Genomic DNA, 20,085 nt, shown 5'->3' with positions numbered 1-20,085 from the left:
GACTATACCTTTCTTAACATTATCGAGATGCATGCTCTATTAGCCTATGTGTAGCTATACTTACCCTTGTTGTTGATTATTGTCAGCGCAACCCGCTGTGATCCTCTCAACAACATTGATGACTCCGCGCAGGCAGTGGTAAAGAAGCTCAATCTTCCCACAAACGTCAAATAAGGCTCTTAAGCTCAGGCGCTCGAAGATGACCATCGTATTTCGTGCTTAAACCGATCTGCCAGCACTGCCATCTACTAAGTACTCGAGGGCTCCGCAGGCGACTCACCCTGGCATCGCGTGGACGATGTAGAAATCTAGCATTCCTACATTGGAGTGCCGCTGGTGTTGTCGCTTTCGCATGACGAAGGACAGTCCTAGCGCAAAGTTACGCTCGGTCCGGATGTCTTCGCGAACGAGCAGCCGCAATTAGTCGCCGAAAGGGAGGTATGGATGAGTGCTGGGAGTCTGGGAACGGTACAATTGGTCAGTCCGCACTCTAATGGCTCCATGTAGATGGAGCCATGCTGGCTCAAGCGCAGTGGCTCCTGGATTTAAATATGAGGAGCTCTGGATGGGAGGCAGCCTTCTGGAGGTTACTGAATGTCTCCACTGCATATGGCGAAATTTGCATCATCATCACATCCGAGCATCATATGCAAATAATGGTTCTTCTCACCGATGAACCATTGATTGGCACGCAACTTCCAGTGATGACGGACCTGAAGACCGGCTCGCGTCAGCACTCGTATTAATGACAGAAGTAGATGGCACTCTCTGGCGAATTGAGTAACACTATACAGGTTACTTCCCCAAGACATTGCCCTTCATACATGGTCGACATGTTCGGACAGCAGGGCTTAACCAACCATTGTTCATGACCCTGGCTCACCGTGGGGCTCTTTCAGCCTCAGCTCGTATTGCTGCAATGTCTCCGCGTTCCTACCCTGCATCAACCCGCCACAACGGGCTTATTAACCTGCGCGCATTGAAGCTGAGACGCATACGATTGGCTATTGCGGGTTAATGACTCTGTGGTGAGTGGCATACGCAATAGTGAGCCCGTCCGAATAGGTAGCTCCTAGGAGAAATATATTCGCAGAGGAAGGTGGGAGCAGCGTATGATCACTCATCCGCCCCATCTCGGACAAAGTCCAAGCATAAAAGCGGGCAGATTCCTTTCCCATCCTAGACCATCAATTTCTGCTGCAGCTTCATCCCAAGATGTTTGTTCAAGCCATCACCCTGGCCATCGGTCTACTTCCTTTTACTCTCGCAGCCCGAGAGTTCACTAATCACGGCACAAAAAGCGGCTGGACCACCACCTACATCGACAAGAATACCAATGGCTACGTCGAGGACTCTACCAGCGTCTCCTACGGCGGGTCGCAATCCCTCAAATTCGGACAAGAATACCTCGGTAGCAGCTACACTGGCCGCTATCACGCCGAAGCAATCTACTCCAACGGCTACAAGCGCGACGAGGAGAAGTACTACGGCTTTGCATTCCGGCTGCACTCGACCTGGGAGTTCGACCCCCAGAGCTACAACATCGCCCAGTTCGGCGCTGATTTCAGCGACATCAAATGGAACGGCCAGTCTTGCGATGACTTCAGTCCCACCACGATGGTCTGGCTCAACGGAACAAAGCTCTTCACGCGCACAAAACATGGCCAAATGATCCAGGGCCAGAAGTGTCCTCCCCTAGACAACAAGGGGGACTGTAGCCAGGGCCCCAACTGCCAGGTCATCGAGCCCTTCCAACTCCAGTCTGCAACAAGCAACATCGGAGAGATCAAAGCTGGCGTATGGTACCGACTGGTGTTCCACGTGAAGTGGAAGAGCGACAACACGGGCATCTTTCAGGCGTGGTTGAACGGGACACAAGTTGCTGATAGATCAGGCCTGCAGACTACGCTGTTGGATGACCATAGGGAGTATGAGTTTCGCGTGGGGCTGTATGCAAATAGTTGGTACGATGAGAAGAAGATGATCGGGAATCAGGCGCAGAGACAGTTATGGATCGATGAGATTGGGGTGGGAACCACGTTTGCAGATGCGGATCCCGATGAGATCAAGAAGAGTGCTTAGGTGGAATAAGTAGAGTTTGGATTGTTGTATCAAGGGATGAGTGGCTTTCGAAAAGCGTTATAGGCCCTGAGGATGTATGGAGAATACCAAATCCTATTCACACCATCGCAGCTCTCACCGCATCTTTCCCTTCACATCCTGAGAATGGAGGCAACCTAGGTTTTTTCGGGCTCTGAATGAGACGTACAAGTATAGTCGGCACGCGAGGTAGTGGTTGACCCTCTCAGTGTGTAGCAGTCCCATTGGGTTCGAGAAAGTTGATCGTGCAGCGAATCTGACAGACATCCAGATCTGTTTGGCATCTCCTTGCTTCGGCCCAGCCCGATATTCTGCTCATGACACCACAATTATCAGTAGCAGCAGCCCGGCAGTTCAAAGTCGCCAGATGACATTCCTGTTGGCAACGAGCATACTGTCGAACGTCAGGTGGGGGCGTGTTAGGACCGAAGAGGTTGACTATGATTCCTATGAGGGACGCAATGGCTTTGAAGTCCATGGCGTGAACGTAGTCCATGATCTTGAAGTCTTTGTTGAATCCTGCAGAGCTTGCATGCGTTATCTGGATATTTTGGGATCGTCGACCTGGGTGTTGGTGAAAGGCTTCTGGCAAGTGAAGAATGTGATCTGTAGTATCTCTTCTTCTGACACTAGCTCTCGCCGAGTTTCATGGCCACTAAAGTGGTTGGTTGTGTTCGAGGAACATGCAGCTTGCTTCGAAGTTTGCCAAGTCAATCTTCAAGACATTCTCAATTACTGAGAACATTCAATATTTTCGTGTGCATCTTACCAGGTCCAGTATCGCCAGAACGTTTGACTCGCATCACGGGCAAAATTGCTCTATGGGAAAAATTTGTTTCGGCATCGGCTATTATCAGGACATAGGCAGGTTCAGGGTTGGAAACAATGTATTTGGTATCTCCGACAACTCAACCCACATAGCATTATACCTAGCATTTCCTAAACAGCTTTAATTCGATAGCACCTACCAGCAGCTCGCGCCTCCCCCATCCAGCAGCCGTTTGTTTACACCTCACCTCTCACTTTTCCCCTCTCACCTTTCACCCAACCTCACCCCACCACCCACACCAACCACTCTCTCTATACCCAATAATATATCCACCATTCTACTCTACTATATAAACGCCTTAATTCCAGATATTATCACCTTCGACCGACACATAGAGAGTCTGGCGTAGTTAGGTGTAAACCTTCACTCCGCCTTCACTCGTTGACAGTGCACCGGTTCGAGGCCGAATCAAAACACTTTGAGCCGGGGCCTGCGGGTGAAATGGCTTTTTTGCATTTTTCGTATCGTATTTTGGAGAGCGGGCGCCAATGTGGTGGGTGAGTCGCGCACACACAAGTGTTTTGTTGTTAGGCGTGGCCCACACTTTCACAGAACATAGTCCGCTTCGACGCAAGATTAGCTTTTAAAATTTGTTGGGCTGTCGTCGATGCGCTGGGGATACGCGCATGGCTGGCCTTTGGGGCAATCGCGGAGGGCGGTACTGAAGGGTACTGTCTGTTTTGTGAGTGTTGGCACTGTGGCGGTTGGTATGAGTATGTCGGCATGCGGTCAAGCCCATTACTGAGCATATTATATCGATTGCAAACAGGCAATGTTGAATAGATTCCTACACACCTGCCGATGAGCCATGAACCATTGACCAGGTCGTCTAAGAGCAACCGATAGCGCCATAAGATCCGACGTCTTGATACCCATCATGACTTGAACTCCACGCTATGCAATAAAACCAAAACCCGCCACCGTGATGCTCATAGCTTGACCTTCTTCTTTGGCTTCTCTTCGCCATCCGCACGCGCGCGCTTGAAGATGCTCTGGCTCTTCATCTGCCCGAGGCCAACCTTGTTCGGCGGAGGCACCTTTGCCTTCATTCCAAAGCTGAATTTCACCGGCGCGGCTTCTTTCGGCGCTTCCCCGTCTGCTGCCGCATCTTCTTTCTTCTCCCCAGTAGGTGACTCCGACGATGTCTCTGCCGACGCTCCCTCTGCTGCAGAACCAGATGTCTTCTCCTCTGCAAGCGGAGACGCAGAATCCTTCGGCGCCTGTGCAGCTCGTCTGGCCTCCAGTATCCGTGCCTTCTCCTCGGCCTCCTCCTGCGCTCGCTTCGACATCTTCTTCAGCATTCTATCCTCGCCAGCGCCACTCCTCGCCTCTGCCAGTTCTTGTTCCCTGATCTCCTCTTTTCTCTTTATCGCCGCAACACTGGTGTCCCTCCACGCGATCATCAATCCATCTTTTTCATCCTCCTTGACATTCACGATACCTTCGCGACCGAGGTGTTTAACGAACTCCGTCAGGGACGGAAAGCGAGTCGAATTCATGTGGATGTGCTCCTTATCACGGATATATTCGTTGTAGAAGCGATTCGCGCCAATGAATTTCTCGCCATGCGCCGTTCTTAATAGGGAGACGAAATCGCGTTGGAAGTCGTTGCTGTAGTTCTGGATGTATTTCTGCGGGTTCTCGCCGACGACATGCATCTGCCTGACATGACTCTCGCTCTGTACGCTGTCGTGGGAATGGTTAGTTGTATGTTGACAAGAAAGATATCGTAAACTTAACTGGCACTTGAAGCCGTTCGCATCGCGGCATTGTTTCTGGCAGGGTTCACTGGAACAAAGTCAGGACTAATCTCACAAATGAGGGAGATAGGTAATACTTACCACCACCATCGCAGCCGCTGAAGTCCTTTCGACTTCATGCTGTTGGCGAGGTGCTTAGTACTTCCTATTTCGGCTTTCGGCATCGTGGCGGTTGCGCGTGTGCGGCTTTGGGTGAGATTGTGGGTGTTGTGGTTGTGAGGAAGTTGAGTTGAGGACGAAGTGTGGAGTAAAGTTCGTAGGGCTGAAGGCGCCACTTCCGAGGTGACTAATCCACATTCAAGCAAAGCGCTAAGCTGCCGCCACGCACGTAAGACGTCTGGACCCACTGGTGCACCTGGGCACCTGCATGGTTCCTGGCACGTGTCTGCCTACTTTCACCGTGCGGATTCAGAACATAGATGCTTGAGAAGAGATTGATCCTAATCTGCATACAGAGGTTGTACTGTCTCTATCCTACTCGCTACTCATCCTCCGGCAGTCCCACAAACTTATTGCTCATGGTCCAAAGCTTCTTGGCTGCTTCCTCATCGTAAGCCCACTCCGCATACCCAGATGTAAACACATCAGCACCCTCCGGGGCAGGCGGCGCAATCTGGCAGTTATCCAGATACTTCCCACCCTTGCCCTCCCAGCACTTGGCAACGGCCGCCCATACGGTTGTCGCCGCACCCTGCGCCGTGTTCTTCATGTAAGTATTGACCGCGGGGTTCGCCTTCCAAGCGGAGACGTCCATGTGGTCTTGCAAGCCAGTCCAGATGCCGCCGGGATGCAAACTGTTCGCATGCAAACCCTGCGATCCGTAGCGCCGCTCGATCTCGTTGGCGAGGTAGATATTACCGAGCTTGGAGTGCGCGTATGCGCGATTAGGCTCATACGCGCCGTTTTCGAGCATGACGTTGTCGAGATCGATGTTGTTATAGCGGTGGCCTAGCGAGGAAACTGAGACCACCCGGGATTGGAAGTCTGGCGTTGCTGAGGCGAGGAGTGCAGGTTTGAGTAGCTGGAATAGGAGAAAGTGGGCGAGGTGGTTGGTGCCAAACTGTTTCTCGAACCCGTCTTCGGTCTTATCTTCAGGGATGGCCATAATGCCGGCATTGTTGATGAGAATGTTGAGCTGGTTGTTTGTCTTCGCGAGGAACGATTTGGCAAAGTTGCGCACGGAGGTGAGAGAGTTCAGGTCCAGGAGTTCGAGATCGAGCTTTCCGGGCTCGAGGACTTTACGGGTAAGGAGACGTCGTAAATGGATTGCGTTTTTGGGCACACTCACTGTCAGCTAACGCCTTCTTCCCCTTGCCGAGATCACGGACGGTCGCAAACACGTGGGCGCCTGTTGCTTTCATGGCACGAGCAGTCTCAATGCCGATGCCCGATGAGCAGCCAGTAATCAAGACTACATGTGATTACATGTCAGTACGTTCTTGGAAGATGTTTTCCTGGATGAAGCTCACCAACTTTCCCTGAAAGTTTGCCTGGCATAAGTTAGACGCTGTCTGATTGAATCGATGCTGGGCGCATACCTTCAAGATCATTGTCCTTGACAATCTGCAATGCGGTTGGCCGGGCGTCGCCACCTCCTTGAGGGTTCTCGTGAACAGCAGCATAGCGCTTGAACTCAGGGGTGTTGTAGTCAGCCATAGTGTGATGTGAGTAGGAAGAATTGATCGGATTGGATAGTTGGTTCAGGATGTTGTAATTTTAAAGACAAGCAATCTGGTGGAATTTGAAGTGGCTTTATAGCATTGCCTTGGAGAAAGGTATATAGTCCTGATACCATAGAAGTCCATTGTGGTGGTGACTGCTTTGTTTTGGGTCTCTCGGGGTTAAGCCACTGGGCTGGTATGCAAAAAGCCAGGCGGTGGAGTTTAGGTGCGCCGCGAGGTTGCACAGGTGTACGAGACTCAACCCGTACACACTTAGTATAATCTTGTTGTTGCTATCGCAGAGTATCGAGACACTGGTAGCTTGAACAGCATCTAGCATAGGACTTGCGAAATAGTCATGGTTCGAATCCTTTGAGATGCACGTGAGATCACTGACCGTAGACGTAACAGCAGCCGAAGCATGCGACGTCATCGACCATTGTGCACACTGACATGGGGACTCTCTAGGAGCTCTCCGAGTGATGCATCGAAGTGCAAATGCCGAAGGATTTCGTCCTCGGTTCTACCCAGCAACGCTCGACGCAGCGTGGTGGGGAAGTGGCCCGAGCTTTGGCACATGTGGCCCAAGCGCTGTTACTCCAAAATTTCTGGCGATAGTTGCACTTTTCTGCTTAACACCGAACTTTTTTCGTCCGCCACGAACACGATCGCAGATCACGCACGAAGGACGCACGACGCGGCAAGTACTCGCCAAGCAACACCGCATACTGTACCTGTACGATAATTGGACATTGTTGCGCACCGCGCGCCTTCGCCGACGATGCCGTCTACGCACAACACAGACAAGCCATGGGACACGGACGAGATCGATAAGTGGAAGATCGAGCCGTTCAAGCCAGAGGACAACGCGGGAGGAACCTTCACTGAAGAATCTAAGTTCTCGACGTTGTTCCCCAAATATCGGGAACAGTACCTCCGTTCCTCATGGAAGGTGATCACGGCAGCGCTGGCGAAACATGGCATCGCCTGCGAGCTCGATCTGACTGAAGGATCTATGTCAGTGGCTACAACTCTTAAGACGTACGACCCAGCTGCAATCTTGAATGCCAGAGATCTCCTCAAGCTGTTGGCCAGATCCGTCCCAGCACCCCAAGCTCTCAAGATCCTCGAGGACGACGTCGCTTGCGACATCATCAAGATAAGGAATCTCGTGACAAACAAGGACCGCTTTGTAAGTATCTCTCGATGGATATAACTAGTCATAGCTGCTATACCTGCCCCCACTTCTGACTTGCACTGACTTGCACTAGGTCAAACGGCGACAGCGGATCCTTGGACCCAATGGCTCAACAGTGAGTGCTTCACCTCGCTCCTCTCCCAGCAAAGCTAAAACTTCGCAGCTAAAAGCCTTGGAACTTTTGACCGAAACTTTCATACTTGTTCAAGGCAACACTGTCGCGTGCATGGGCGGATACAAAGGACTGAAAACGGTCAGGCGGATAATTGAAGATACAATGGCTAATGTACACCCAATATACTCAATCAAGGAGTTGATGATCAAAAAGGAGGTACGTTACATCATCACCATTTTAAGGGGGAGTTCTTGACTGATCTTCGTAGCTGGAAAAAGATCCGAACCTCCAAGGGGAATCTTGGGACCGCTTCCTGCCCAATTTCAAGAAACGAACTACGGCGAAGCGGAGAGTGCCTCACAAGGTCACCGACAAGGCGAAGAAGGTTTACACGCCGTTCCCACCCGCACAGGAGAAGAGCAAGGTCGACCTGCAGATCGAGAGCGGAGAGTACTTCTTGGGCAAGCAAGCGAAGGAACGCAAAGCGAAGGAAGACCGAGAGGCCAAGATGAAGGAGAAGATGGACGAGAAGCGAAAAGAGCGGCTCAGCGAGTATGTTGCCCCGGCGGAAGATGGCGGCGAGAAGAAGAAAAAGAAGCGGAAGCGGGAAGAAGGCGAGGAGAAAGAAAAGAAAAAGAAGCGCAAGGATGTCGAAGTCAATGGCGATGCAGCTTAGAGCAGCCAGGTTGCGGGCGGCAGTCTATGATGCATTTAAGGGCGTTTACTCTAGGTGCATATTTCCAATATACCCATTTCACGCTTCATATGTTGCTCTTGCATTGACTTTCGTGACTTCAGATCGGCCCTGTATCTACCTGTAGTACAGCCTTGGTGAGTAAGCGATCTAAATATGGCATAGCGAATTTGCCGCTTTCTGACATGTACTGTTTCAGCCGAGCGAACTGCAGCGGCATCAAGGGTATCCTCTCAATCGCGAAAATGCTTTCGGACACATCCACAGGGCATCAATACGTCTATTCCTTGACATGATGTTGCTTCCACTGTCTTTACTTATATTTAATGTTGTCTCCGTACGCGCAAATACTCTCGCCCTCTATCAGCAATGCTGGCGCGAGCATCCACTGTCAGCTGTCGACCTGCAATGTTCAAGCGATGGAGACCTTGAATACGTCCAGTGGCCGGATGTTCCTCTCTCCAGTCACTTCAACAACAAATTTGTTCATACAACTTATGGACCGTGGTCTCTGCCGCCTGTATGCACAGATGTCCTACCAAGCGTTGGCAGCAAACTCTGTGTGTACACGGATACGTCCTTCAGCGACGGACGAGGAATCTCGCTCTTCACCACTCCAGAGCTTGCCGAACATGCCCTTGCCTTACCACCGTTCCAGAACCCAGACGCATTGAAAGGCATCAACAAAGCCAGCGGCACCTGGTACACGCAAGAAATCCCCGGCAAAGGCATGGGCATGCTCGCAAAACGAGACCTTCAATCCAAGGATAGGATAACTGCACACACGCCTGCACTACTCGCATACCTGGAGTCTGATCTATCTACTACGGAAAGAGAGAAGTTCTTCAAGCTCGCAGTGTCACAGCTACCAGAGGAAACGAGGGAGATGTACCTGGGTCTTGCAACCGTGTACGGCCTGCCACAGGTCAAGTATCAAGACGTCGTTAAGGCAAACACGTTCCAGCTAGATATCGATGGACACAACCATCTCGCTGTATTCCCGGAGACTTCGCGAATGAACCATGCGTGTGCGCCGAAGTGAGTGCTCCTGGTAATCATCCCTGAGCGAGAGCTGACTTCTGGAGTGCGCAATACTACCTCGATCCGACGCTATTGACGCACTTTGTGCACGTAACGAGGCCTGTGAAAGAAGGTGAAGAGATCACTATCTCATGTATGCGAACCATTTCCTTTGGGTGTATGCGATTGACCTGCCCTAGACACCTCACCTCTCGACCCCACGCACATTCGCCAACAGCGACTCTCGCAAGGCTTCCACTTCACTTGCACTTGCACCCGTTGTATCGATCATGAGAGAACAGACACCGTGCTCCAACATATCCAAGCGATGCAGAACTCCCTCAACGACTGGTCTCCTTCCTCAACTGGTAGCCCAGACGTAGCCGAAGAACTTCTCGATGCATATCGACAGGAGGGGCTTGAGGGCTTTATGGACATTCCTTATGGGTTTGCTGCGCTCGCGTATAATGCCGCTAACGATGAGGGGATGGCGGCAGAGTATGCGGAGAGGGCGGAGGAGTTGATTTTGCTGAAGGATGGGGCATGGGCACCGAACTTGAGGATTTGGCAAGAGCTGTTGAGGGATCCGAGGGGGCATTGGAGTTATGGTAGGAGAATGGGGTGAGATGGAGAAGGGGGGAGCTTTCAAAAGATCTTTGCTCCCTGTGGCGATGGTTTACGATCGCCGGATGCATATTGCGACAGTGGTTGCTTTGATTGAATGACACTACAGCCACGCTCGTTCATGCCCGAGCACTTTTACATACAGTCCTCCTCTTGGGAAGACCCTTTTGGCTAGGCAGCATGGGCCCGCTCGATCAATCGATCAAAGACACCGCATGGGTGTTTCACTTAACCTCGCTCGTTGCGCGCAAATTGACCGCCGCCCCCTCTACATAAATCCATTCCCGCACGCGCCCGCGCACCAGTCTTCAATCCTCCAGCGTATCATCAAACAACGCTTCAATATCCTGCTTCAGTCCCTGCACCCTTGTCCCGAACCCAAGAAGTAAACTTCCTATTTCTAGCTACGTTCATCCACCAACAATGTCTCAACCCATTCGTCTCACTAAGATCGCCGAGACAAAGTCACAAAAAGGCCGCGCAACCTTCGCTTCGACCACCATACCCGCCGGCAGCCTCATCTTCTCCGAGGAGCCCATCCTCACCATGGATGCCACCTCAGAAACCCCCCACATCGACCTCCTTGCCTCCTTCGCCGACCTCCCCCAAGACCTCCAAGACCTCATGCTCGACCTCACCGCCGTCGACCCCACCCCCTTCCGCCACCTCATCTGGAAAGAATTCGACGTCCGCACCAACGGCGGCTGGTGGGACATCGCCCAGAAATACGGCGAACACACCAAGCGCGTCCTCACTGCCTTCAACACCAACGCCGTTGCGCAGCACCTCGGTGTTCAGACCGCGATGCTGAATCATTCCTGTCTGCCGAACGCGTATGCGGCTTTCGACGAGGCGAGGGGAGAGTTGACTGTGCACGCGATGAAGGAGATCAACGAGGGAGAGGAGATTTGCCTTTCGCACCTTGAGGGCGGGGCACTCTTCGCGCCGATGAAAGAGCGCAGGGGGGTGCTTGTACTTCAGCGGGGGTTCATGTGCTTGTGTGATGCGTGCATGGAGGTTGAGGAGTGTGAGGGTAGAGAGCAGGAGTGTCTCCGGGAGAAATTGCGGGATGATCTGCGTAACTTGATTGACAAGTATCAGCGCAACGAGGCTACGTTGATGATGAACTTCGGGAAGCGCGGTCACGGCGGGCTCGACCCCGACTTTGTGACTTTTTTGGGGGAGGTTGCTGCGGGTGTTGTGGAGTTGATGGAGAAGTTGGGGCTTGCGACAATTGATAACTTGGAGTGGTAAGTCGTCGCGGATCTGAGGCGTGGTTCAATGCTGACTTTGTATCAAGGTATCAATATGTCTTCCACTGGAGCCGGGCGGTTAACGATGACGAGATGGCTAGGGAGTATCAAGACAAGATGCTGAGAGTCGTCTGCATGTGTGCAGGAGAAGATTCCCAGAGGTACCACGATATGCAGCAGGATGCGAGCGGCGCGAAGTCGGCTGCTTGGAACAAGATTGCTGAAGTGCGTCCGGAACACTCTCGTGGTGGTCGACACAGCATCATGAAGACCGCGAAGCTGGGCCTTGCGGAAGAGGACGAGGTGGAATAAGATGGGGAAGATATACAGTCTAGCGACGAAGAGGACAACACCGACGATGGCGATTACGAGGATGAGGATGAGGAGATGTTGTGAAACGCGAATAAGAGATGGGTTGATCCTGGAGGCGAGGAATGGTAGTGACAGGTCCGACATTAGGATCCACACTCTTGATCGGACTCTCTGCATGACGAAACTCTGCATAAAAAAGGATTCCTCGTCTCTCGAACTCCAAGGTGATGGTCTGGTGGTACATGCGAGGTGTATAGCATTCGGTTCTGGGGTATCGTGTGTCGAACGAGTTCTGCTAGGAGACATGCAATTAGATTCTCAAGGTATTGATTGGGGTATTGGCGTCAATAGTTTCATCTGTAAAGATGTATATGTATGATGGTAGTAAAGGGCAATTTGTCGTAACTTGAAACCACTCTAATTTATTTTCGTTGGCGCTGATCCTCTCGATGGTACCAGGCGGTCTATGGCTGAATTCGTTGGACCGTCGAAGAACATTATTTCACGAATAAGTATCTGTCAATCCCGTCGGGAGGTTTTGTTGGTCGTAGAAGGAACGATCACAATCACATCGCCCTGTTCCACAGATGACGGTATGTATTACAGGATGTCCACGAGTGTCATTCCTAGATAGGTGATGCCCCACTTTTCGCCGGCGCTAATCTTGTTGGGAGCACTACAAGGCTGCAACCGCTTCAGTGCGAGGCTGCCTTCATCACTGCCCAGGCACGAAATAGCTTGCAGCCACGTATGTAAGACCTCTCATCAATTGAAAGACCATTTACAACTCGGTCATTAACAACAAAACCATTAAACCTAGAAACATCTGGAGAGTCGACAAGGCCGATACTGCATCGTAACCTCAGGTCACGGTGCTGTGTACTGGAGAGTCCCGATCCCAAAGCTCCGCTCAGAAGGTGGCATTCGCTGTCGGATATGTTCAACTCCCGTAAGCGACGGACTTCGGAGCAGCTCGTGTGAGTTCTTCTTCTTCTTCTTCTTCTTCGAGGCGACTTAAATAAAAGTACGCATGACGTGTTTCTTTAGGCAGAGTATGCATGCATACGCATCACAATTAGCTAATATGTGCGCCAGACACCGCTACATGAAGAAGCATAGGACACAATCAGACATTCATTGTAATCAAGGAACGAACTCTCGGACTACACTACTCAGCATACCTCGTGAACTGCGCGATGAGATAATCACGCTGATCTTAACAAGCCGTCGCCCTAGCTTGCAGACAGCTGCCGAGTTTGAGACGCAGAACAGAATGCCTTTGGGCTCGGACACTTCGGGTTTCAGCGATGACAGCGGCCTTTACCTGGAGGAGCGGAGCGCATACACTTCAAATGCGGGAGGTCTGCTCCTCGCAAGCAAACAACTACGGTCCGAGACGCAGGATGCCCTTGAACGTCTCGATCTCGCCCATGAACTCGAGGTCAAATTGGTCAATGAGCGCTTCCTCGCTCCCACATGGTCTCTCATACCCACACAGACGCGACACTTCAAACGTGTTCGCGCTGTCGTCCAGAGCATAGGAGCCTGGCAAAAACCCGCATCACCCAGTAAGTTCAAAATGCGCGATCCCTGGGCTTCTGGATGTGGCGGACCACTAGCCTACGTTTGGCAATTTTACAGCACCCTTCGACACTTCCTGACGTATGGGGTCGATGTCCCTCGCCCGACTGCCATTCCCGATCTCATCTCCGTCGACAATCTAGAGCTTGACTTCATCGATCCTGAAGACACCGATTTACTTCCTCCAGAAGGAAACCAAAACATACGGCTGGCACGTTGCAGGCCTTCAGGCCCAGGATTCCCTCGGGAGCCACAGCTCCTCCGCCCAGAATGGCTGGCCTGGGATCTCGCAGGCGAGATGGGAACTATGTTTCGCATGAGTTCTGGGCGGGCCCCATATGCACACATGCTCCACGGGCGTATCGGGCATATGGTTTTTAAGGTTAATGGGACTATCATTGCTGAAATTGATGTGGGACAGGTGCTTGCGGATGTGAAGTTCAGTGGCAGCTTTGGCAGTGGGAGCAGTGATGACCTTGCGGAGAAGTGGACGAACTGGAAGGAGGAGGCTCAAGAGCTGAGGAAGAAACGGGGACTGAAGACGGTGGAGTTTGGGGATGGCTGGCAAGCGGAGGCTAGGAAGTGGGCAGCACAGCATTATGCGAGGTATCCATACTCGTGATGAGAAGGTATGATGTATCATTGGAGGCTCGTTGTTATTCCAATTTGTTTTGAGTCCACCGTCGCTACACTACTATTGTACATCATGGTATTATGATTGTATGGTTATGAATCAGCCGTGCCTTTCGCACACTGGCCGTCTCGTTCCTTCCGTTAATCCTCCTCTTCATCTTCCTCTTCATCTTCCTCTTCATCCTTCTCCTTACCATAGAACGGCTTACCGATCTTCAAATTTCCTGCGCCACCAAGAGTCAGTATCTCCCCTCCAAAATCGATACGATATGGGGCCTTGACTTACTCGTCGACTTCGCAAGATCATGACGAACTTTCCGCAAAAGATCGTCCAATGCCTCCCAAGTTGTGCTGTGCACTGCAGTGCTCTCGTCAAGCAGCATCCATGGACTGGGAACAGGATCTGAAAATCCGATACATATAGCTTTGTACATGGTCCTAGTGGTGTCGGATGCGGTGTCACTGCCGTTGACGGGGATGATGACAACATCGCACTCGTAGCGGCGTGTACCATAGAGGGCGCGCGCAGCGTTGATGACACCCACTTCGAGTCCGCGCTCGAGCTGCATCTCAGCTATACGCGATTTGGTTTCGGTAGTGTCGGACATTGTGATGAGGTTAGATGGGCCGTGGTATGATTGAGTGAACTTGTGTGTATGGTAAAGCCAAGAGTTGGAAATATAATGAAGTGGTAATTGAGCGAGGAAGAACATGCAGGAGAAGTCCTTTATATATCCACCTAAACCAGCGCGGTGACTGGTTCACTGACGCGTATGGTGAAGGTGACTCGCTCGCGCGTGTTTGGGCAACATGAGGTCTTGACATGACTTACAGATTTTCGACACAGATAGAGTGGATGAATGTAGAGCTATATTGGATATGTGTAAGGTTACTCAAATACTTTGACGGATCTCGAGCCCTCATATGGCCGCTGCACTGTTCGTTGCAGTCATCATCTACTACATCTTTGCTGAGGAGTCATATTTCGCGACCCAACGATGACGTTGAACATGCTTAACAGTGTATAGGAGTCACCTTGAATGAGTCGCAAGATGCCCTGAGCATTTGCGCAGTCATTAAATAACGGAACTGGTAAAATTTAGGTGATGATGCGCGAGTATACACTATGCTAGAGATGCTAGAAAGCTAGTACGCTTAAGGCATAGCGTCAATCTTGGTAGGAAAAGCGACCCTCACGGAACAATCGCGTACACCACCACCCACAACCGAAACAGCTCGATCGCTAGCCACGAAACCTCGCCTGATCTTGCAGTTCCTGAGGCATCGCGTGGTGTTGTTTCAAAAGTCCAAGGCAGCCGCCTGTCAGCCCAGACAAGCCAAGCTCCTGGCACGAGACGTTTCGCATCCACGTCCCGCGTTTGAGGCTAGCGACGTGAACGTCGCTCTTCAAGATGCCACCGCCTTCGTACCGCAGTCTTCCTTCCCTATCCATTCTTTGCCTTGCGAGGCTCCCTTTTTGATTCCATTTCTATTCCGCTGCACCTGGTGTGCTTTTGTCTGTATTCTTTCATTTATCGCACTTTCATAATGTCGCAAGCGTACCGAGCAGTGCCTGTAGAGGAGCAATCACAGTCGAGTGGCGACGATGCGAGCGTGAACGAGAAATTCGAATGGAGCGCAGAAAAGAAGACGCTTTCGCAACGGATACGGAATGCTTCGACTTCCCATCTAGCATGGATAGTACAGGCTGTTATGCTCTCGGCATCGATAACGTTCTTCGCCCTTGGAGTTTGCATGCGAACCACGAAGCAAGCGGATGCTATACCTACAACATTTTGTAAGAAGCCTTGTCAGGAAGAAAGATTTCAGTCTAATGGCAAGTGCAGCGCCGGTCAACGAGGCCGTCGAATATCGTATACAGCATTTCGACCTGAAACCAATTCCTGATGGTCCATTTGTTGGCAAAGGTCCTCAAGTAGACGCGATGTGGGAATGGGCAACAGACGGCGGTACGGTGCCTCCTCAATACAGCATTCCATAAAGAGATAAGCTGACCAATACCAGTCCCGGACACCATGGTCACTCGTGAAGAAATGATCAAGATGAACATGGACCCTGAAGGCGCGCTCATGGTAACTGACCCCGCGACCGGCAAACGTGGCTATCGTGTCGCTATCGAAGTCTTCCACCAGTTGCACTGCCTCAACCTGCTCCGACAAGCCAATTGGAAGTCCCACTATTCGAAGCTAGGCGGTGATACATCTGCGGAGCCTGAGGACTTGCACGGCCATCTCGACCACTGCATTGATGCGCTGAGACAGTTCGTCATGTGCCAGTCAGATGTTAACGTGTTCCCCTTCCGGTTTCCGTTCAACGACGGCGACCCATGGCCGGACTACAGCTCGCCTAGGATGTGCCGCAACTATGAGAAGGTACGGGAGTGGGCCGTTGAACATGGCGTTGCACAGGGTGTGGATGAGCCGGAGCACTAGAAAAATCAGAATCGTCGATCCTCTCATTGTATATACAAACAAGATCAGACAAAATACTAGAAGTCATGGTGTCTCAGAGCTTGAGCTGCTTAGAGAACTTTGATGTTAGGAAATATTGTTAACACCATGTACCTCGCACCATGTATCAACACTTTTCCCATGCAATCTCATTCACCAAAGGCTGTCATAGAATGCATGATGGCTCTCATCCTGGTTATTTGGGTATACGAAACTAGTTCACGGTAAGTAGCCAGCACGTGAACGCGCGTTTTCTAGTGGACGCGCCGAACATTGAACCCTGCAGATACGAGCAGCTCCGACCTCACGTCAACTCTACATTCGCACCCGCGAGCCATCCCACCATGAGCAAAGCAACGATTGAGCAAGCCCTCACGGGCCTCATTCCCACTCTGTCTGGTACAATTCCTCCAGAGCTCGTTGATCTCGCATTGTCTTTGCTTGCGCGATCTCGCAGCGTCGCACATTCCCTGAAGCCGGACGAAGAGATCGCAAGACCATATGCATGTGCGCAATTAGCGTGTGAAAGGTGCGCATGCTTCCTAAAGGCACTTGAGGGCATGTCCTGACTTTTTACAGGCTGAAGAAGCGCCTCAATCTCCCCGCTATCGCACCCCGACCGCCATGTCCACCGCGCATTTACAAGAAGCTATACAACTACCTCGAGAGCGCTCTCCCCGCGCCAGCAGCGACTATAAGAGAACCTCAGACACCTCGCAAACCCACTTCAAGCGCCCCGCCATCCGCGCGAGGCACCCCGAAAACACCTAAGACACCATTGAGCGCCAAGCCGACCCCGAAGAGCACGCGCAGAGACGGGGGTAAACACGAAGAGCTTCCAGAATGGGTTGCGCCAACTATTCGCGCGCTTCTCAGGGTATTCCAATATCCCAATGCCGCAGGACACATATACACGGGCGTGGAGATCATCCTCCCACTGCTCGCACGAATGTCTGCGGCGGCGGCCGAAACGCCCAGCAAGCGGCCGAGACGAGCTGCAGCAATATCGCAACCATCGATATCTGAAATATCGGAAAGTCGCATACTTGGGCTCATCGCGGTAGTCTCGTTTTACGTTCTCAATCGGATGCTGGACCAAGATATCACACCTGAGCAGTTCACTGAATGGCGCGACAAGGCCGTCGCAACACTCCTCAAACCGCCGCCAGCCAAGGACGTGTCTAAAGCTGACCTAGAAGCCGAAGTCGAAACGCTGATGCCCATGGCGCAGGAAGAAGGCTGGGTGAGGATGGAGTGGTTCCTAAATGTTCTTCCACCTAGTGCCGAAGAAATGGAAGGTGTGGAGGTGACGAATGGAGCACCCCCAGTGATTGCCAATCGAAGTCGCAGCTTGCGCGACGGGGGGAGCAGTTACATAGGGCTGGGAACCATGATGCAGGACGCCACTGATTATCTGGGTGAGCGCCAACGCGAGGATTATGCAAGGTGGAAGGCGGGTATCATGGCGCGTGTGGAGGCTGTCGAGGCATCATCTAGCAACTCGGGTATTCAGCTTGCACATTAACGGCCTTTAGCTTGAATGTAATTCTCACAACTATGAAAGTTTTGCATGCAAGTCGATGCACTTCGTTGGTCAAAAGATGTTAATCACGGTTATCTTTGTCAGTTGACGCAGTATGTCTTGGATTCAATGAATCTGTTTTGGATTACAGATTACAGCAGAGAGTAACTTCTAGCGTTTATTCGATGCACTCTATGCCGAGCGAAATGTCCATGAGTTTCGTCTAAACGATCAAGAGACGATCAGTTCATTCTGCCATAAACGCCAGATCCTCGAGAGATGCCTTGACAGTCACTTCAACTCACCACCGTTCACGACACCGTTGACCTGCGAAGCGGCCGGAGAACCCTGCTGTGCCTCAGCACCGCCAGTGAACTCCTCACGCACGGCCAAGTCATCTGTTCACACATCAGTACATCTCATCCAACTCATATCAAGTAGCCCTCAAGCTGATCGGTGGCAACACCTAGATCAGCCTGGCCCGCTGCTAGCAGATCCTCCAGGGCCAGATACACGCGCGGATGGTTGTCCACGGACTGGACCAGCATCTGCCAGCTGCTGCCCACGTAATCCCTGTAGCCGATGAACTTGGCTTGGTAGGACGTGGTAACGCCATCGGGGGCGAGCTTCGCGCAGGTAATGATAGAGAATTTGACAGCAGCGTCGGGGCGACGGAGGCGCGGATGACCCCAGAGGGCGACTATGTTCTCTGGAGTTCAGTTAGAGGACGAATTGAGGTGGGATGCGGAGGGACGTACTGCCGATGGCGGTCTACAGCACGGTCTTGAGCTCGAGCTCGCGCATTCGGTCGGGGATGTTATCGGCGGGATTGGTGACAAAGCTCATAGCGGTGGCTTGAGCTGTTTTGGTAGGTTATATAATTCGAGGGAGGGTGGAGAGATACTGAATGCGGCGGCAAATGACGGGACGAAGGTCAAGTTCAAGGTTATCTTCATCTATTGGTTGGGTCCAGATTTGCGTTAAGAAATTAACCACTTCTTCTTTCGACGCATAGACGGAAGTGCTGAAGTGGTAAGCGTTAGGGCTACTGCTGCTAGTTAGAAGATAGGAGTGCTCTTCCAGTCTAAGATGGATAGACTAGACATGGGACAAGTACTTCTCTGCATGAGGTCTAGTAAATGTGTCGATAAGTCCTTCCGTAACAAGACTCCGCCTGTCGAAGCTACAAAGTAAATTGGCTTTATAGTCCAGAGACGTGAAGCAGATTCGAACCGTGGCCGGTTTGCGATGTCTTTGCATTGGTACCGTCCACGACTGCCAGAATCTATGTTCCAGCGTGTATTCTACCCGATCTATACCGAGCGCCATTTTCATAATCGTCGTCTAGTTGCTGAAGAGATGATCCATGTCCAGTGTTCTACACGCTCGCCGCTTCGTACGTGTATCAAATGGACCCAAACTCACCACGGTTGACGACGCTATTGGCCTGCGCAGAAGAATAAGGATCGTCCAGCACCGCAGGACGATACTCTTCAGTGACTTCCACACCATCTACTCATGAATCAGTATCCCTTCAACTAAACTTATCAAGTGTCTCACTCACCAGTCGCAGCGGCCAAGTCAGCTTGGCTCGAAGCCAGTAGGTCCTCCAGCGCCTGATCCACACGTTCGTGGTCATCCGCCGAATGGATGAGCGACTGCCAGATGCCGCCGACGCGATCCTTGTACGCGATCGCTTTGGCCTGGTAGACCGTGTTGCCCTCGGGGGAGAGCTTCGAGCAGATGATCACGGCAAAGCTCTCATAGCTCGCCATGACGGGAGAGGCGGAGGTCGTGAGGCAGAGGCGTGGGCCCCAAAGGGCTTCTACGGTCTCTGAAGCTTGGTTAGCGAGGTAGGGTTGAAGCGGGCAGGATGTATGTACCGATGATGTGCGCCTTGAGCGCATTCTCGAGCTCGAGCTCGCGAATACGGGCATTGATGTGGGCAACTTGCTCCACGGTACTCATCTTGTTCGATCGAGAGTTGTTCTAGTAGGGTAGAAAAAGGTATTTAGAGGGATTGTGGAGAAGTCCTGAATGTGGTGGGGGGATCTATATAGTCGGGTATCGTGCAGTTTTTCAACCAGTGGCCGATTCGGAAGGAACACATCGAGTCGAGTTTGGAAACACCCACACTGCCGGATTTTAACACTCACAGCGTGACCATGAGCGTAGTGATGGTGTCTGCAAAAAGTCACAGCGAAAATTTCTCTCGTTCTCCTTGCCGAGAGACGTGGTAGCTATCGAACCAACTCAACCACGGAAAGAGACCGCATCCAGAGAATCACCTTCTGGTGTGTTTGCGCGTTATG

General features: G+C 51.8%; 11 protein-coding genes across 11 annotated transcripts; 7 read left to right on the top strand and 4 right to left on the bottom strand.

The window, feature by feature from the left end:
* Window positions 1-1,215: 1,215 nt before the first annotated feature.
* N0V89_006388 (uncharacterized protein) lies at window positions 1,216-2,082 on the top strand (the record flags this gene model as incomplete). Its single annotated transcript, XM_056215158.1, has 1 exon — window positions 1,216-2,082. One exon carries the CDS (start codon window positions 1,216-1,218, stop codon window positions 2,080-2,082), a length of 867 nt encoding a protein of 288 aa, XP_056072425.1.
* A 1,776-nt stretch (window positions 2,083-3,858) lies between these two features.
* Window positions 3,859-4,853, bottom strand: N0V89_006387 (uncharacterized protein; the record flags this gene model as incomplete). The annotated part of the gene is made up of 3 exons (XM_056215157.1): window positions 3,859-4,615; window positions 4,670-4,717; window positions 4,771-4,853. 3 exons carry the CDS (start codon window positions 4,851-4,853, stop codon window positions 3,859-3,861), a joined length of 888 nt encoding a protein of 295 aa, XP_056072424.1.
* A 317-nt stretch (window positions 4,854-5,170) lies between these two features.
* N0V89_006386 (uncharacterized protein) lies at window positions 5,171-6,345 on the bottom strand (the record flags this gene model as incomplete). Its single annotated transcript, XM_056215156.1, has 4 exons — window positions 5,171-5,925; window positions 5,978-6,100; window positions 6,159-6,179; window positions 6,228-6,345. The coding sequence occupies 4 exons, from the start codon at window positions 6,343-6,345 to the stop codon at window positions 5,171-5,173; spliced, it is 1,017 nt and encodes a 338-aa protein (XP_056072423.1).
* A 786-nt stretch (window positions 6,346-7,131) lies between these two features.
* Window positions 7,132-8,339, top strand: KRR1 (ribosomal RNA assembly protein krr1; the record flags this gene model as incomplete). The annotated part of the gene is made up of 4 exons (XM_056215155.1): window positions 7,132-7,542; window positions 7,622-7,663; window positions 7,712-7,879; window positions 7,932-8,339. 4 exons carry the CDS (start codon window positions 7,132-7,134, stop codon window positions 8,337-8,339), a joined length of 1,029 nt encoding a protein of 342 aa, XP_056072422.1.
* A 515-nt stretch (window positions 8,340-8,854) lies between these two features.
* On the top strand, window positions 8,855-10,002 carry N0V89_006384 (uncharacterized protein; the record flags this gene model as incomplete). The annotated part of the gene is made up of 4 exons (XM_056215154.1): window positions 8,855-8,877; window positions 8,901-9,395; window positions 9,443-9,531; window positions 9,578-10,002. 4 exons carry the CDS (start codon window positions 8,855-8,857, stop codon window positions 10,000-10,002), a joined length of 1,032 nt encoding a protein of 343 aa, XP_056072421.1.
* A 422-nt stretch (window positions 10,003-10,424) lies between these two features.
* N0V89_006383 (uncharacterized protein) lies at window positions 10,425-11,566 on the top strand (the record flags this gene model as incomplete). The annotated part of the gene is made up of 2 exons (XM_056215153.1): window positions 10,425-11,251; window positions 11,302-11,566. 2 exons carry the CDS (start codon window positions 10,425-10,427, stop codon window positions 11,564-11,566), a joined length of 1,092 nt encoding a protein of 363 aa, XP_056072420.1.
* Window positions 11,567-12,153: 587 nt separating this feature from the next.
* Window positions 12,154-13,769, top strand: N0V89_006382 (uncharacterized protein; the record flags this gene model as incomplete). Its single annotated transcript, XM_056215152.1, has 3 exons — window positions 12,154-12,159; window positions 12,433-12,515; window positions 12,662-13,769. The coding sequence occupies 3 exons, from the start codon at window positions 12,154-12,156 to the stop codon at window positions 13,767-13,769; spliced, it is 1,197 nt and encodes a 398-aa protein (XP_056072419.1).
* A 152-nt stretch (window positions 13,770-13,921) lies between these two features.
* N0V89_006381 (uncharacterized protein) lies at window positions 13,922-14,388 on the bottom strand (the record flags this gene model as incomplete). Its single annotated transcript, XM_056215151.1, has 2 exons — window positions 13,922-14,004; window positions 14,067-14,388. 2 exons carry the CDS (start codon window positions 14,386-14,388, stop codon window positions 13,922-13,924), a joined length of 405 nt encoding a protein of 134 aa, XP_056072418.1.
* Window positions 14,389-15,328: 940 nt separating this feature from the next.
* On the top strand, window positions 15,329-16,233 carry N0V89_006380 (uncharacterized protein; the record flags this gene model as incomplete). Its single annotated transcript, XM_056215150.1, has 3 exons — window positions 15,329-15,578; window positions 15,628-15,750; window positions 15,806-16,233. The coding sequence occupies 3 exons, from the start codon at window positions 15,329-15,331 to the stop codon at window positions 16,231-16,233; spliced, it is 801 nt and encodes a 266-aa protein (XP_056072417.1).
* A 362-nt stretch (window positions 16,234-16,595) lies between these two features.
* Window positions 16,596-17,776, top strand: N0V89_006379 (uncharacterized protein; the record flags this gene model as incomplete). Its single annotated transcript, XM_056215149.1, has 2 exons — window positions 16,596-16,780; window positions 16,831-17,776. 2 exons carry the CDS (start codon window positions 16,596-16,598, stop codon window positions 17,774-17,776), a joined length of 1,131 nt encoding a protein of 376 aa, XP_056072416.1.
* A 425-nt stretch (window positions 17,777-18,201) lies between these two features.
* On the bottom strand, window positions 18,202-19,741 carry N0V89_006378 (uncharacterized protein; the record flags this gene model as incomplete). The annotated part of the gene is made up of 4 exons (XM_056215148.1): window positions 18,202-18,482; window positions 19,199-19,285; window positions 19,338-19,607; window positions 19,657-19,741. The coding sequence occupies 4 exons, from the start codon at window positions 19,739-19,741 to the stop codon at window positions 18,202-18,204; spliced, it is 723 nt and encodes a 240-aa protein (XP_056072415.1).
* Between the last annotated feature and the right edge of the window lie 344 nt (window positions 19,742-20,085).

Source organism: Didymosphaeria variabile (genome assembly GCF_027946475.1).
Source record: "Didymosphaeria variabile strain IMI 356815 chromosome Unknown scaffold_4, whole genome shotgun sequence".
NCBI lineage: Eukaryota > Fungi > Ascomycota > Dothideomycetes > Pleosporales > Didymosphaeriaceae > Didymosphaeria > Didymosphaeria variabile.
This window is presented reverse-complemented; position numbering and strand designations above follow the sequence as displayed.